The sequence below is a fragment of the Microtus pennsylvanicus genome, chromosome 7, assembly GCF_037038515.1.
Source record: "Microtus pennsylvanicus isolate mMicPen1 chromosome 7, mMicPen1.hap1, whole genome shotgun sequence".
Lineage (NCBI taxonomy): Eukaryota > Metazoa > Chordata > Mammalia > Rodentia > Cricetidae > Microtus > Microtus pennsylvanicus.
In genome coordinates, this window is record NC_134585.1 from 74,366,247 (window position 1) to 74,384,094 (window position 17,848).

A 17,848-nucleotide genomic window follows, 5' to 3' on the forward strand; every position below is an offset into this window, starting at 1 on the left:
TGACGGATTATTACATAAGCGTCTTGACTTCCTAAAATCTCAGATCGACGGCAGAAGAACAATTTGAGAACCATTTAAAGTTGCAATGCTCCTTTCCTCTCTTTTCATCTTCTTTTATCTTGCTGTTTTTTTTTAATGTCACATACTACTTAGAGCCCATCACACTATTATTTGTGAGCCATTTTGTCTTTTTGTACCAAAGTGTAACTAAATATTGCAAGGAGTGTCACTCAGCCGAGGCTCAGTGAAGGAATCTAGGCACTCCTCTGTGTGTTCGTACAGTTGGGAACAAAACCTAATTTTAAAGCACCAGATTTGATCAAGAACTTCCTTCCCCCGGAAGTAAACCCGTTTGACCAGGATCACGGATAGGAGCACTTCCGTTTCCGTACAGAGGCTAACAACATGGCGAAAGCCGGCGGAAAGAGTGTGGCTGGCGGAAAGCGAGGCTTGAAGAGGAAAGCCGCCGCCGAAGAGCCTCAGGAGGCTGCGGTGGCGGACGATGGGGCGGCGGAGAGCGGGGCGCAGCCCCGGAAAGCGGCCGCCTTTCCCCCGGGCTTCAGTATCTCGGAGATTAAGAACAAACAGCGGCGACACTTGATGTTCACGCGGTGGAAACAGCAGCAGCGCAAGGTACGCGTGTGGCGGAGGCGCGGGTCACATGGGCGCGCGCTCGTACGTGGGGGGGGGGGGCTCACACGGGCACGCGCTCGCACGGAGTTGGGGGAGATCGCACGGGCTCCGCACCCCGCCTTTGCCCGGCCATCCACAGCGTTGGTTAATTTCTCCGTCTAAACTCCAGATCCCAAACTCGGCTGCTTTCAGGAACTCTCACGGAAGTGATTGTCTGTGAAGTGTCTGCATTTGCTGTCTAGCGCCTTGTGCTCGCTCTGTGCTGGGAGGAAACATAAGCTAAAACATAGACTTGTGAGGCTTGCCCAAGATCATAAGGCTTATTTGTGTCTAAATTGCAGTTTGAAAAAACAAAATTCCTGACTGCTGCATATATAAAAACATGATGTTTTAATTTGTACTTGTTTGTCTTGCCCCATTTCCTTACTGAATCCTTTTGTAAGTGTTAGGCTGGAGTTAATACAGTGGACTTGTCTCCTAGTTTGGTTTTCAAGTATGAGGGAGGACTGTCCTAGAAGACGTCTTTGAGCTGTGCGGTTGCGTAGGCACTACAAAATTATATGTATGCTTGTCTGTAGTGTGTCAAGCATTTTCTCTAGAAGTCAAGAGACATTGGTGTGTAACAAATAAGTTCCTATTGATCTTAAACGCTTGTATTGGTTATAAAATAGAAGAATAGTTAGTGGTGATTTTATTGGAAACACCCTGAAAACTCATCTCCTTATTTTTGCTTTCCAGAAGTAATCGTTATAACCATGATCTTTAAGAATGTAAGCACTAGGGGGGAAATACTTGTTATATGTTTAATTTAATTGGAAGCTTTATAGGAAAATTTAAGCTACTGAAAGTTTAAATGTTCAGACTTAATATCGATTTGACAAAGCAAGCTCTCTGTTAAGTCCTATTGATTAGACTGCCTGCTTGTGGTTCGGTGATTTAGCTATTAAAGGACGATCTGTCTGGTGGGGGATGGTAGTGTATACCTGTGATCAAACACTAAGGAAGTGGAGGCAAGGGGGCTGTCGTTGGAAGCAAGCCTGGACTACCCAAGCAGACTTTTTAAATGTTTTGTGTGCTTACTTTAAAAGATCACAGTAATTCTCAGACTGTTCCTAGAACTAATTTGTGGTTTCAGTATGAGTTTGCGAGTTAACTGCTGGTTTCTCAATATTGTTTGTTTTTATTCCATTAGGAAAAGTTGGCAGCTAAGAAGAAACTTAAAAAAGAGAGAGAGGCTCTTGGTGATAAGGTAAGTAAGGTTCTTAGCCATGTAATTTGTCTTATATATGAAGTAGTATTTCCTAATGCTACGTTGCTTTCCTTCTCTTAGAACATTTCCGAGTTGAAAATTAACATAGCAAATCCCTTTCTGCTCTTTACCCACCTTAGCAAACTGGTGATAGCCCATGGCCTGTCCTCAAAGTCATCCGCTCATGAAACTGTTTAAATTCCCCCTGAACTTTACCTTACTTAGTGTGTTGTGCACAGACAGTAGACATGGTGATCTGTTGTTGGTCAGGAGGCAGAGAAAGCTCTCCCTGGCTTTGGGACCCGGGGACTCCCCACTTCAGGTGTGAGCGTTTAGCTCTTGTGACTTGAAGCTGAAAGAACTGCTCAATACTCCTGCATGGTTGCACAACTAAATTTTTCATTTTTAAAACTTTTACACATATGCTTAGTTTATTAATTTATACTTACAAAGTTTTTTTTTGTTTTTCGAGACAGGGTTTCTCTGTAACTTTGGAGCCTGTCTATTTCCATTACGAACGGCAAACCCTACAGACCTTTTATTCTTGTCATAAATCCCCCAGTCACATTTCCCAGTAGATCTCAGGAAAATAGAAACAGCCCCTGGATTTGTGCCTTTGTGATTTTTTTTTCCCATTCTGTTAATTTCCTATTTACTGTTAGATATTTTTCTTAGAGAGGGATTGTGATTTCTGCTACTTCTGCCTATTTTGAGTTGCTCGATTCTGTATCTACCATGCCTATGTCTCTTCGGATTGTAAAAAGGTAGCATTATCGCTCCATTTTCTTTCAAGGATTTATGGAACTGTAGTTGTGGTTTGAAATGAGGAACAGATTGTTTGGAGGTTACTTGAAGACTTTGTTTCCCAACGGTAATGTGAAGTAGTTCATAAAATGCTTCTAAACCTTGGCACTTCCCATCTTCCTTAGGCTCCACCGAAGGCTATTCCCAAGACCATTGACAATCAACGAGTCTACGATGAAACCACAGTAGACCCCAATGATGAAGAGGTAATGTCAGACATCTGAATGCTTACCCTTGGTGTGTGGTGGCTGTAAGAGCAGGCTACCCCCTTCTTCCCTGCCTCCTTGTCCCTTACCCCTCTCTTTGAAATTTGGCTCTCCCAGAACATTTGGGATGGCAGCACATCATGCCAGCACGGGGCCCTCGTTCATCACTTCACTGAAATCTTTCTTAAATACTGAAAATAGATTTTAGTAAGTTTTGTGATCTTTTCCGTACTGGTTTTGCTTGTAAGACTTGTTAGAGCTGCTCCTGTCTTGTGTTTTCTTAGGACACATGCATCTCTAACTCTTGCTGTTTGCTGGTTTGTGAAAAGCCAGTTCCTCTCACCATAGCATACCTAAACTGGCTACTAATAATTTATCTAATAATTATTACAATTATTCATTGTACATTTTTGATAGTTATTTCTCCAATGATAGATTTATCTCTTTATTTATCCTACCTTTGTGCTGACTGGAACTTCTGATACATTGTTGAGTAAACAGAAGGCAGTGATGGTATCCTTGTCTTGCTCCTGATTTGAAAGAATACTGCCATTCAGCTTCCTCGGTGTTTACGTCATCGGTGTAGGTTTTTCGTATGCTTTAAAGAAATCCCATTTGTGCTTTGTTTTGTCATGAATGAGTATAGAGTTCTTCCTCTGAAAATATTGAGATACTCTGTATTTCTTCCCCATGTTACCTTTATGCATCCATGGGTTTTCTGATGTTAAAAATTAGTATCTTGCATTCTTGGGATAGCCCATCCTGGTATCATGCTGTCTTTTTATTTTACAGTTTTGGGTTGTTGTTACTTGCTTAGAATTGATATCTTTATTTGAGCTCATGCATTAAACTATGGTAATGTCTCATTAACTCTCCTAGTACTCACTTTTTTAAAAATTAAAACTTCACTGTAAATATTGTGTAGATTAAAAATCATCACCCAGCGAGAAGAGCCAGACCCATAGTCTATATTCTAAGAAAACCCATAGTTTAGTGTAACATTCTCTTTTCATTAGGTTTTGTCAGACAGCTTCTTTGTGTTCTTTTCAGTAAAGTAGTTGAATTTCTTTAATCTTCTCTACTGGATTTTGTGTTTCATTTCTGTCTCCCTGTTTCCTCCTCCTTTCACTGAGCCTCATCTATTTTTATTTTATCAGTTTGCTCTTTGTTTACTATGAACAACAGAACTCCCTTTGAGTATCATTTGTGTAAATCCTACAAGTTTTAAAATGTGCTACTTTAACTATTACTTACATCAGAGTTTCTCTTTTAGTGGAATAATTGTTGATTGCTCACAATTTGTTAGGGGGTTTTTTTTGGTTAAATTTAATTGGCATGTTTATTTATGAGTTTATAATTTAGTGCATATATACCATTCCTGATGATTAAATTATAATACATTTATGTCTCATTATCATTTCTGTGTTGTGAGAACTTTCAAACGTCTCCAGTTTTTGTTTTGTTTTTAAGACAGGGCTTCTCTGGGTAGCCCTGGCTGTCCAGAAACTCACTCTGTAGACCTGGTTGGCCTTGAACTCACAGACAGCTGCCTGCCTCTCCTGAGTGCTGGGAATATATGATAAATGGCCTTAGACTCTAATGATCTTACTCTGCTCTATTTATATTTTACAGAATTAATTTCTCCTTTCGTTAGGATTCATCCTCTCTGTGTCTGACAGGTATCATTTGCCACCAGCTCTTCTTTCGTCAGTTTCCCCAGTCTTCAGTTCATGTGTTGTCTCAGGCTGTATCTGGTGCCTCTGCCACCCTTGAGCTTCCTAAGGAGGATGACTTCTAATACAGTGTTTGAAGCTCTGGTTTCCCTGGTTGCTATAACATGGTCCATACATTTTGACAGCTTGTTGCTTTTGTTCTTTATTTAAGAGGTTTGTTTTCTTTTGTGTGGCGCTGGGGATGGAACCCAGGCCCTTGTGCGTGCTAGGCAGCCACACTCTCCAGCCCAAGAGATTTTCTGATTTCCCTTTTAATTGACTTCAGCTCATTGATTATTGTGTATGTTAATTTATAGGAATTTGAAATCTTCTAGTTTTCCTTCTCGTGGGTGATTTCTGTTAATTCTATCTTGCTTGCTTAACAGACTTCCTTTCAGTTAGAGGCTTTACGCCCTAGCCTGTGGTCTGTTCTAAGGATTGTTGTGTTGCCCTTGGAAAACATGGGTTTCCTATTGTTTTAGGAGGGATTATTGTGTTGGTTGATAGGCTGCTCCTATCTTACACTCTGTGTGTGAATTTACTTGTCCCTGGGGAAGAATATGGATACTCTCCCTCTCAGCTGCTTCTCCATGACGAGTTTTACTTCCAGTTTCAGTTCTTCTGTTAGGGACATGTGTTTACAGTTATGTTGCTCTGTGTAATTACTTGTGTGCATTGTAATTACGTTCTTATGGGGCAGTGCTTCTTAGTGTCTGTTTTGTGCTGTGGAGCCCTGTAAACTCCTGGGGACACTCTCCACAGTATGCTTTTCCATGTTTTGCTTTGAAGTTATTCATGGACTTGAATTTAATATGTATCACTTTTCAAGAGCATATGGTTGGATATTGCTTCTTTGGTCAGCCTGAAATTAGTACTTAATGTCAGTTATAAACATAGCTAGACTTCTACATCATCTGCCCTCCCCCCCCGCCCCCACCTGTATTGTCTCAGTTCTTCCTTGGTTATTTTTTTTTGATGTTGATTTTTGAGTGTGCTGTTTTAGTTGTTTTGGTAGTTGCCCTTAGACTTGAAACATACATGAGCTCTAAGAGCTTAATTCTTGGTACTGGAGGGAAACAAACAAAAGGCACCATGCATCTTTAATCATACAGGTCTGGTGTGAAGCTGCATAATTCAGCTAAGCCATGGAGAGGTGCTGTTGGCCATGTACATCCTGTTGTCTGTGTACCAGCTAGAGTCAGAGTTACTACGTGAATTCATCCGGAGCTTTTCAAAGGAATGAGAGTATCTTCATGTAGTTCAGCCTTCTATGCACACACAGCCTTACCATGTTAGCACCTTTTTCCTAGGTCCTCTAGGTCTGCCTTCCCATCTAGTATAGCTCCTTTTAGTTGAAGGGTTTCCCCTTTGTCCTCATGGCAGATTTACTAGCTGCTGATTACCCCCGTTGTTTACTGAAGAGACATTTTGCACTTTGAACATTCTCTGCAGCACCGTGCTGATCATCATGTCTCATCGCTCCAAGTGTCCTGTGATTTTAACAGCTTGGCTCTAAATGCTCATTATTGTTGCTGTTTATAGCCCGCTCAGGATTTGCTGAGCTTCTTGAATAAGTGTTAGTATTTTCATCAAGTTTGTCTTTTTAGCCATGATTTCTTTAAATACTTTTTCTACCGTTCTCAGACTGTTGAAGTGTTTGGACATGTGCTGTAATATCCCCAGTTTTACATTTCCAGGACTGTTTTCTCCGTTCTCCATACTGGGCCAAGTCGGTATCTGTTTGTGGCTTTTCAGTCCACTGATTCTTCTGTGTCCGTGTTTTCTTTAAATCGTAGAACACATTACTCAGACCTGCTTTGCCATTTGGCAAATTTCACATGTCAGCCCACTCAGTTATCTGCTAATCATCTCCCCTAATTTATCACACTTCCTTTTTTTACTGAGTTTTGGCTGAAAGTTATTTTTACATAACATAGTATTGTAGTTTTGACTGAATGTTACTTAATTAGTTTATTTTGGCTTTTAGTTAATTAATTAGTTAGTTGACAAGCTCTTCCTATGTAGTCCAGGCTACCCTGGACCTCCCTGTGTAGCCTAGCCTGACTCAGGCTCGAGGCAGTCCTGCTCAGCCTGCCTGGGATTACAGGAATGAGCTACTGTGTTCAGCTCTGGTTTATCCTGGGATTACAGGAATGAGCTACTGTGTTCAGCTCTGGTTTATCTTGGGATTACAGGAATGAGCTACTGTGTTCAGCTCTGGTTTATCCTAGGATTACAGGAATGAGCTACTGTGTTCAGCTCTGGTTTATCCTGGGATTACAGGAATGAGCTACTGTGTTCAGCTCTGGTTTATCCTTTAAGGACTGTTTTGTTGTTTCTGTAACTTGCCTGGACTTTAAAGTGTGAAATCATTCTCTTCTCGACAATGGCATGATGTCTGCTCAATTCTTGTTGTTTTGTCTGTAACCTGCCTTGCTACTGACTGGCCCTGTAGACTAAGCAGTTCCAGTTGAACCCCTGGAGCCCCTCAGACCTGCACCTCTTTCTGTCTGGGCTGTGCACGTGTGGAGGAATGCCTTCCGCGCTCCACCCGTCCTCATCTCCCTGCCTTCCGCATTCAGTGCTTCTCAGGGCTCCCTCAGTGTGTGTGAGATCAGACCCACCTTGGGTTTGTGGTGACAGCATCTACACCTACAACTCCTACTTCAGAGCATCACCTTTAAGTTTCTAGCTCTCCGTACTTACCTTCAGTTAGGTCTGCAACCCTGCTTTGTCAAAGCTTCTTGTTTTCACATTTCCCCCATGATTCTTGTCTTCTGCTCCATCTGCTACTCCCGTCCTGGAAGCTGGTATTGCTATTTTCATCCACCAGCATGAACAGGACTAGCATTAGTCAGGCCTGGTATTCTTGCCCATGTCTGTAGCCACTGTGCAATACACACATCTTAGCTTGTGCCCTGAAAGCATTTTGATAGCTACCCAGTTGATACTCGAATTGTGCGGATGTGAGTCAGCCACTTCATGTCACTATTGATGTCACCTCCTCCTGCACCTGTCAGCTAACAGTCGGTGGAACAACATTTTAAAATCCAGGCTCAGTGAACTGTCTGATACAAAATAATCTGTCCTCTGTTTTCAGGTAGCTTATGATGAAGCTACAGATGAATTTGCTTCCTACTTCAACAGGCAGACATCTCCTAAGATTCTCATCACGACATCGGATAGACCTCATGGGGTAAACACATTGATTAGTGTAGTCCATGAGTTCTTATGTTGTATGTAAAATGCTCTATTCAGAAAAGTGAAGTGGTTAATTGCCTTTGATAATGACAGTGAATAAGTAAAGGGAGACAGCTGATGATATGATATTCTTCAGGGTAGTTTTATAACCTTGACAACTCTTATTCTTATGCGTGGCTGAATAACTCCTTGTTATGAAGTGCTATCATTATGGGATGTTTAGCAACATCCCCAGCCTCTGTCCATTACAAGCCAGCAGTATCTCTACCCCCTGCGCCAGTCCTAGCCACAAAATGTCTGCAGACATTGCCATGTCTCTGTCTCCATGTTGTTGGAAATCTGGCTTTGGGGTAAATGGCCTTTGACACAGGAGACATTGCTCCGCCTTCATCCTTCCTCTGTCTGTTCACTTCTGGTAATGCTATCTTTGAATCATCATCAGTCCTGTCCTTTTTCCTTCTTACTCTGAATAATGTCTCTGTCTCACAGAGAACGGTACGGCTCTGTGAGCAGCTCTCGACAGTAATACCAGATTCACACGTGTATTACAGAAGAGGACTGGCTCTGAAAAAAATTATTCCACAGTGCATTGCAAGAGATTTCACAGACCTGATCGTTATTAATGAAGATCGTAAAACACCGAGTATCCTTTGGGTTTGTTTGTAAGGTAATTTGTCTGACCCTTTTCTCGCCTATTTTTAAACATATTTGAAGGACTAGGGAAAGGATTCCTATCACTTTTAGGATGGACATTTTTTCCATAGCATTGCATCTATCCAAGGTGCTGTAAGATGGTTTGTTTTGGTTTTTGTTTTTCGAGACAAGGTTTCTCTGTAGCTTTGGTGCCCATCCCGGAACTAGCTCTTGTAGACCATGCTGGCCTCGAACTCCCAGAGATCCGCCTGCCTCTGCCTCCCGAGTGCTGGGATTAAAGGCGGAACTAGCTCTTGTAGACCATGCTGGCCTCGAACTCCCAGAGATCCGCCTGCCTCTGCCTCCCGAGTGCTGGGATTAAAGGCGTGCGCCACCACCACCAGGCTTGTAAGATGGTTTTTAATTCATGAAAACATTTATCAGGCAAGTGTCACAGTTAAAACACCGTTATAGTGTAAAAGGAGACTGCACATTGGTTTTCCAGCTGCCCAGACCCTAATAATCACAAAGAATCTATATTAATTATAACACTGCTTGGCCAATGGCTTAGGTATACTTTTGCCTAGCTCTTGTATCTTAAGTTAACCTATTTTTTATCAATCTATGTATCGCCACAAGGCTGTTGCATACCAGAAAGGTTTCGGCAGCTACATGGCATCCCTATGACTCTGCTTACTCTCTCTCTATATCTCTGTTCAGATTTCCCACCTGGTTTTACTCTGCTAAGCCATAGGCCAAAATAACTTCTTTATTAACCAATGGTAGTAAAACATATTCACACATACAGAAGGGATGTGGAATATTCCACATCATCCACCCTTTTTCTGTCTAAATAAAAAGGGAGGTTTTAACAAAATAGGTATTAAGCAAGAATTACAGTTACAATATTTTTTTGAATCTAAAGTTTTATATCTAATTTATATATAACTATTTGTCTTTGACTCTTAAAGACCCCAGAAGGATATAATATTATTTAAGTAAACAAGAAATACATTATAAGAAACTTTTAAAACTCTAGATTTGACAGAGACACCTTGCTGTCAGTCACCCAAAGAACCCAAAGTTCTTCTGTAACACTGGGGCATCCATCTTCAGCCTATAGGCCCGTAATAACTAACAGACTCTTTAGTGAAACAGGAAATTTTAAAATCTGCTTTGCCTTATACTGGCAAAGTTTGTCAGTTGTTGTGTGTGTGTGTGTGTGTGTGTGTATGCTCTGTAGAATTTCTAGCAGTTTTTTCTATAAAGCAGGAACCTGAAGGACCATCCTGTCCTTTGGGAAGTTTAGCAGTCACTTTTCTGTGGGTCCTGCATGTCCTGTTTATACAGCACGCCATCAAACAGTCCAGGCAAGAGCAGTTTCTTGCACAAATGCCATTGAAGGCAAATTTGATAACAAGTTCTTTTAATGTTCATCAACCTTTTTGAAGTATTGGTGCTGCCAAAAAGTAGACATGTCTCACTGTCAAGAAAAGTCTAAGTTTTTAAAACATTTTAAATGCTGTATTTTGTAGGTCGTTGAAGTTTCGGATTATCTATTTAACTGAAATATATCTCTGTATATCTAAAAAACTTAACTAACATGACAAGTTTGACTATTAATTTGTATTTTTAATTATGCATTGCATTTCTAAATGAGAACAAAGAGCAGAAATACATATACAGAGTATAACAAATCAGCCTTAAATTTGTGTCAATAGACCAAGATCTATACCAATGCAAAGTGTTTATATCATATCTCCCTTTAAATGAAAACAAACATTTATAAATAATCATTTTGGGAATTTGAGAGTAGTTTTTAACTGCTTCCTGCTGTTTGTTGGGTGAAGTATTCTTAGGGATCATGGAGACCTTTCGGTGGGGGTAGGGAGGAAGTTTCATTAAACCACATTAGTTTGGAAGGAATCCACAGGTTCTCATCTTATGTGGAAATAAAAACAGAACCTCTTTTCCAAAGTAACATATCCTTAAACTCCGATTTTGAAGTTAAGATATCTTTTTGTTGGTTTAACTTAGCAGTCCCCAGAACTAAATGTTTCTCTGCAGTCAGAAAATTTTATATTTATTTATTTATTTTTTCTGGTTTTTCGAGACAGGGTTTCTCTGTGGTTTTGGAGCCTGTCCTGGAACTAGCTCTTGTAGACCAGGCTGGTCTCGAACTCACAGAGATCCTCCTGCCTCTGCCTCCCAAGTGCTGGGATTAAAGGCCTGCGCCACCACCGCCCGGCTGCAGTCAGAAAATTTAAAGAAAACACAATGATATACATAATTCAAACTCTCTATGTATATTTTATCTTTATGTGCCTTATTTATTTTATTCCTCTAATCTGTGACTGTACTCTTTTATATTACTTTTACTGTCTCTTTAAAGACTTTGTTTTTTTTTTTTTTAATGTTAAGTGTGCATGGCTAGGATCAGCTCCACCTGCTGCTTGCTGACTCTGCTCTGTAAAGCATGGTGGAGGTTTGTTCACCCCCTCCGCGACTGCGACCTTGCTCACCACCTCAGCTCCAGGGAAGCTAAGTGCTCTTAGCCCGACCTCCTGAAAGATCCAGAGCCACTCACTCTGCCAGTGCCAACCAGGAAGCCACTCTTTAAAGGGCCCGCACCTCTGCTTGGGAAAAAAAAATGCAACTACCAAGAAGCTATGCTTCCTCCCATTTTTGTGAGTCTAGAAGCCCTCTTTTTTTTTTTTTTTAAGCTTTTTTAGTCTTTTATGTGGATCCATGCCCCACATTGTTCACCATTTTGTAAAAGGAGATTGCTTGTTGGTTTTCTGTCTGCCCAGGTCCAAATAATCAAACAGAAACTATATTAATTATAGCACTGTTTGGCCAACGGTATAGGTGTATTTTTACGTGGCTCTTATATCTTAAATTAACCCATTTTGATTAACCTGTGTATCGCCATGAGGCGGTGGCCTACCAGAAAGGTTTCAGCTGCTTCTGTCTCCGTCAGTAGCTACACGTCGTCTCTTTGACTCCATCTACTCTCTATAGATCCTTGTTCAGATTTCCTGCCTGGCTTTACTCTCCTAAGGCATTTATTAACCATTGGTAATAAAACTCACAGCATACAGAGAGGAATCCCACACACATGATATAAACAGCAGTCAGCCTGCCATAGTGAATTCCAGCAAAAAGTCCTGTTAACTAACAGCACTGTTCCAGCAACGTGAGGGGAGGGGGACTTAATGGGGGACACTTGAGCCAGGTCTGATGAATGCGGTGGAGCAGACAGTGGGAAAGGAGGCGGCATGAGAGCGTCCTAGGTTGTAGGAAGCGTGTTGTTGTGAGGTAGGGTGGAGCATGCCATGTGCTTGGTGGTGGTGTGGGTGTCAGCAACAGTGAAGAGTTCCCTGTGTCTCACATCCGTAGTACTGTCTTCTGACCCCAAGGTGTTTCTGTTGACGAAAGGATGTAAAATATATTTAGATTTCTTTTTGTACTTGCTATTATTTCTTGAATAGTACCTATAATTTCAGTATTTAGATGACCAATTGGGTGAGTCAGATTAGTAAAGAATTTATAAAAATAGCAATAGGACTTTCCGTTCTGCCACAAAACAGCACATTCTTTTTTTATACCAGTGAACACTCGCTGTTCCAATACAATGTATTTTTTAAATTCATTTTTCACAGCTTTCATTGTTTTTATATAACTTCAGTGTATTATTTTGTTCGCCTGTATTAGTTTTCCAGAAACCAAAATAGACAAAAAACTAGTTCTTTAACGTGGCATTTGTTGACTAGATTATTGTTTGGTTTGACTAGATAATTGTAATTTTTATGCCTAGTTATTAGAGAAAAGAACAATTTTTAAAGTGATTGCTGCCTTTAAATAAAATGGCAAGGTCTGTTTTGGTTGTAGCAGTTAAGTTGTAATCATTTAAAGCTGCTAAAACAAGCATTCACCAATTTAATGTTTTCTCTTTGCTTTAATATTTCATATAGGTACACAAATGACAGTATTTCTAGCTTTTGGAAAGCCTGCATTGTTTTGACAAAATAAGTCTTTTTATCTGAAACATCCTTTTTTTTTTTGCCATTTAACCACCTTATGGGACGTGATTTCAGCCCCTTTTCTTTATTAATGAAACAGGCCACAGTGACTGTTTTCCATTATTTATGTTAGTTTAACAATACAACTTACGTGTGTACCCAGCAAACAAAACCACTTTATTTGGGAACCTATGAAACAGGAATCTTTGCTTTTGACACAAGCCACAATTTAATAGGATTGTTCTAGATAGGATTGTTCTAGATAAAACTTTACAAAGGTTGAAGAAAATTGTTTTATATCTACTGGTCTCCTTAATTTTCATGGTTTCGTGAATGTCCAGGCAGCAAGAAAGTGCTTGGCTATACTTGATGAAGTTGAACCTGGAGTGAATCTTTAAATAGAAGAACTCAATATTTGCCATTAGCCTGTTTAAAAGTAAACAGAAACCAGTTCTAATACACTGGGGTTAACAGAAGTTGGGGGAAAGGCATTTCCTGACTCCTAACTGCCATTTTAAGTGAGGAGCACTATGGTAAGTTAATTAGAACTGTAAGGATTTGCAGCAGTCCTTAATGGAGAAGCGAAATACTGCGTGTGTTTGAAATAACTGGGGCAAAAATGGCTTCTTTACATGTCGTAGATAAGATTGTATGAGGAACCACTTGGGAAAACTGGATACAAGAGATGAGGTTTGTACCTGCATTTCTGTCAGGCCAATGCCTTCGTTCTGAACCTGAGTCAGTGATGACAGATGGCAGGAAGCTCGTACTACTGTTGACTGTGATGACAGCTTCCAGTTGTCACTAGAGAGTCTGGGGAGGTGAAATGACCCAGCTAAATCCCAGGTGGCTTATTACTTAAGAGAACCTAGGGCCAAATCCAAACGTGATTATCAGCGATGTCAGAAAATGTAGTCGAAGTAGAGAGCACCAACTGTTACTTACTTTAATGACCTGGGTGTAAATATCAAGTCAGGAGGAAGTGAAGGTAGAGGGGGAAACGTTACGTGAGCAGCGGGGCGGCTGTGCGGAGGCTGAGGAGAACTAATGGTGGCAGTGGGGACAGAATTGTTCTGTAAATCTCATATTGTGTGCACATAGATGTGCAGTGGTTTTGGTTAGGGCATAGTCTTAGTTTTCTACTGCTGTGACAAACCACCATGACCAAAGCAATTTCTAAACGAAAGCATTTAATTAGGGGACAGCTCACGGCTTCCAAGAGTGGGTCCACGCCCATCGTGGCAGGGAGCATGGCAGCAGGCAGGTAGGCATGGTGCTGGAGAAGGAGCTGAGAACTTACATCCTGTCTACAAGTTGGAGGGGGAGAAAGAAGACAGAGACAGAGCAGACAGAGCCTGGAGAGGGTTTTTGAAGTCTCAAAGCTCACCCCAATGACAAACCTCCAAGGCCACACCTCTAACCCCTTGCTAAAGTCCTCGAACAATTCACATGTATGAGCCAGTGGGGACTGTTCTCATTCAGACCCCACATTCTAAGGTTGCTTGAAGGCAATAGAAAAGTAAGATGACATATCTAAGGATGAAGCTTTTTTTCCCCAAGATTTATTTATTATGTATGCATGTATACCTGCAGGCCAGAAGAAGGCACCAGATCTCATTACAGATGGTGGTACCCTGTGTGTGCTGGGAACTGAACTCAGGTCCTCTGGAAGAATAGTCAGTGCTTTAACTGCTTAGCCATCTCTCCAGCCTGGTTAATGCTTTAAAAAAAAATTGGGTGTAATATAGCTTCTCCTGGCTGCCTTTAGTACAGCCATTCTCAACCTGTGTTTCATGACCCCTTTGGTAGGGAGTGAATGAACCTTTCACAGGGTTCGCCTAAGACCATCAGAAAACTCAGATATTTACATTATGATTCATAAAAATAGCAAAATTACAATTATGAGGTAACAATGAAATAATTTTCTGGTTGGGGTCACCACAACACAAAGGGTCGCATCATTAGGAAAGCTGAGGACTCAGTAAAGACAGCAGCCGAAGGGTTCAAATTCCAGGCTGCAGTAAACTTCTCCATCCCTATAAGTACTTTTTAATTTTGAAATTGGGTTAAAGTTGTCCAGGCACAGGCCTTGAAACTTTATCCCTCTTGCTTAAGTCTCTAGGCAGCTGGCCTGCTGGCCTGGCCATCAATCCTAGTTTTTCACTCTTTGATGCCCCCGTCACCCTTAAACTAAAAGCTGTTATTAACTGAACACTCTTATCAACCACTGCTTTTGGTTTTGTCTGCTTGTTCCTAACTTATTCATTGTTAGAGTACCTTTGTGCTGCAAAACCTTGAATGCTAGTCCCTTACTGCAGCTGGGACTCTGGTGCTTTTGGCTGCTGTACTTGCTGATAGGTAGGTCTCATATTTAATCTGTAGTTTATAGTATCTAACACTCTGTTCATGCTAGACTATAACTGGATTATAAAGGTTGATTTTAATTTCTCATTAACCCAAAAAGTTTAAAAAAAAAACAACATCAGTTTTGCCAGGCGGTGGTGATGCATGCCTTTAATCCCAAGCACTTGGGAGGCAGAGATAGGCAGCGCTCTGTGAGTTCGAGGCCTGCGTGGTCTACAGAGTGAGTTTCAGGACAGGCTCCACAGCTACAGAGAAACCCTGTCTCAAAAAACAAAAAAAATAAAAAAAATTAAAAAAAAGAAATAGTTTTGAATTTGATTGAATTTGCAATCCTGAGATGATATTCTTACCATGTCCTCATCTTACAAACAGGACATACAGTGGAGGTGATCTTACATACCAGTAGCATTGAATCCCAACTTTTTCCTTCTTGAGTAGTGGTCATTGGAGATTTTTGTTGTTGTATTCTTTGACTTTGAAAGCCCTTGGTACCCTATTGAGAATGATGGTATTTAATTGTAAAAATAAAAAAGTAAGACTCTTCTAGATTAGTATTTTTTTTTTTATAAGATTTAATGTGGTTTGACTTTGGTTTGGTAGGAAAAATTCAGTTAACCCAGAAGAACAAATACATCCATCTACTAATTTCTAGGCACCTTCAGACATACGGAAGACAACTTATTTATGCAATCTAGGGCTCATATAGTCTGGTGTGTTTCTTAACCTTTATAAACAGATGGCCTTATTTTGAGTCACTTGCCAAATGGTCCAACTGCTCATTTTAAAATGAGTAGTGTTCGTCTTCGTAAAGAAATTAAGGTGAGTTTTATGTATTCTTTGATCAATATTGGTCTCAGGTTATCAGTAGATTCTTAAAGATTTAATTGATGTTAATTGTTTGACCTTCGGATGACAGCAGGTTGTTGAGAGGCCATAAACAGTTCTGACAGTAGCAGTGTCTTCTTACTATGAGTGTTGATTTTCTAAGGGTTAACATTAGACCGTGTTCAGTGCATATTAGTACATTAAATATATCTTTGTGGGTTTGATAAGCCATCTCTTACATTTCTGTCATTTTAAGAATATTCAAAGTCAGGATTGGTGGCTCCTGCAGTAATCCCAAGACATGGGATTACTCTGACCAAGGAAGAAGGGCTAGGGTTTTAGGGAAGGTTCAGTGCCAGACCAGTCTGAGCCGGAGCAAGACCCTCGGTCAAAACCAATAATTGTCTAAATTCTAGACCCAAAAATTATAACGTATAATTCTTCTCATTATCTTTACTGAACATTGTATTTTTTTTCCAGAGGCGAGGCAAAGACCCCACAAAACATTCTCCCGAGATAATTCTGAATAACTTTACAACACGGTTAGGCCATTCTATTGGACGCATGTTTGCTTCTCTCTTTCCTCATAATCCTCAATTTATTGGAAGGCAGGTTGCCACCTTCCACAATCAGCGGGATTACATCTTCTTCAGGTTTCACAGGTAAGGGCAAACACTAACTTAGACCTTTTTGTCTGTATGAACCTGTTCTGATGTAACAAGTCCTGTAAGCTTTGCCATAGAAAATGAATTTGAATGAACCCAACTTTTCAACTTTTGTCTCTGAAGATATATATTCAAGAGTGAAAAGAAAGTGGGAATTCAGGAACTTGGACCACGTTTCACCTTAAAATTACGCTCTCTTCAGAAAGGAACCTTTGATTCGAAATACGGAGAGTATGAGTGGGTCCATAAGGTATGTGGTGTCGTTCTACAACCCAAAGAACAGTGGTCTTTAAACAGGACCAACATCAGCCTAGGAAGGGGAAAATCTCAGGCCCAGCAGGCTCTGAAGGCTGGCACAGTGGCTCTGCTTCACTGTTTGAGAACTACCACATTTGGGCTCAAGAGCACTGGAAAGCACCTTAAGAGTTGGAATGTCTGTAAAGCATTTCCTGCCTAGTTAGCAGCAGTACAGCCTTCCCATTTTTACTTTAAAACTACATGTGAGCATGGAACAGAAATTTTCAGCTCATTTAAATCCAACCTTACAACTGTCAGGGTCACAGATATACCTATATATAGTGTTTTTAGCAGTGTTACTCATAAAGATCTATGAAAGCCAGCTTATCTAAGTTGTTTTTCATCATCTTTCTTCTCTAATTTTCAGCCACGGGAAATGGATACAAGTAGAAGAAAATTCCATTTATAACGTACTAAGGGAGTAGTAGTGGATTTTGCTGGACAGAACTGTCTTGAAAATCTCGGTAAATTATTTAACAAAACACCCTTTTCAAAATGGAATTTATAGACTTTATAAACCTTATATTTGAACAAATGACCAGGTGCCATGAATTTCTACTGTTGGAAAATAAATGTAATTTTGGTGAGGGTCTAAAAGTCCTAAAACTTGTCATTTCAGATTAGCTGTGAATAATTCTATTGGAATGAAGAGTCAAACTTTATAATATGCACTCCCAAAGGATTTACAGGCTAGAAGTTTTGTTGGTAGACAGTGTGTAGCCCTGATTTAATACACCAGTCCTGGAGGCCAGTTTGCCAGGACTTGGCACTTGGACACAGGTCACTGGAGTTAATCTTTCAGTTCCTGTTTTCTTGCTCATTTTAACCTAATCACCGTCTACTATCCTGCTTCATTCAGATACTGTCTCCAGTTCTCAAGTTCTGTTATTGTTGGTTTTGTTTTTTTGGAGACAGGGTTTCGTTGTGTAACTGTGGCTGTCCTGGAACTTCCCAAGTGCTGGGATGAAAGGCACGCTACACCACTACCTGGCTCAAGTTCTTGATTTTTCTAATGGGACTGTTATTTCCAAACTAAAGCAACCACCTTTCTGGTTTAACTGCTAAATGTACTACAAAGGGTTTTGTTTGGAGTCTTTTGTTATTGTTGTGTGAATCCAGAGGATAGTGCCAAGGACCTGTAATCCCTTTCTGTATTATTTATTAAACAGTCTCATTAAACCTAGAGCTCACCATTTTAACCCATGCTGGTGGCCAAAAAACCCTCTTTTAGTGTTAT

General features: G+C 40.5%; 1 protein-coding gene across 1 annotated transcript; it reads left to right on the forward strand.

Moving 5' to 3' along the window:
* Positions 1-382: 382 nt before the first annotated feature.
* Positions 383-17,810, forward strand: Rpf1 (ribosome production factor 1 homolog). Its single transcript, XM_075981135.1, has 9 exons — positions 383-633; positions 1,826-1,882; positions 2,812-2,892; positions 7,705-7,800; positions 8,295-8,448; positions 15,561-15,643; positions 16,130-16,311; positions 16,438-16,564; positions 16,979-17,810. Exons 1-9 carry the CDS (start codon positions 406-408, stop codon positions 17,018-17,020), a joined length of 1,050 nt encoding a protein of 349 aa, XP_075837250.1. The 5' UTR covers positions 383-405; the 3' UTR covers positions 17,021-17,810.
* Positions 17,811-17,848: the final 38 nt, after the last annotated feature.

Coding starts and splice junctions, on each gene's coding strand:
- Rpf1 (XM_075981135.1), top strand. CDS start 406: ATGGCGAAAGCCGGCGGAAAGAGTGTGGCTGGCGGAAAGCGAGGCTTG. Junction 2,893..7,704: donor TAGACCCCAATGATGAAGAG/GTAATGTCAGAC, acceptor CTCTGTTTTCAG/GTAGCTTATGATGAAGCTAC. Junction 15,644..16,129: donor GTCTTCGTAAAGAAATTAAG/GTGAGTTTTATG, acceptor TTTTTTTTCCAG/AGGCGAGGCAAAGACCCCAC.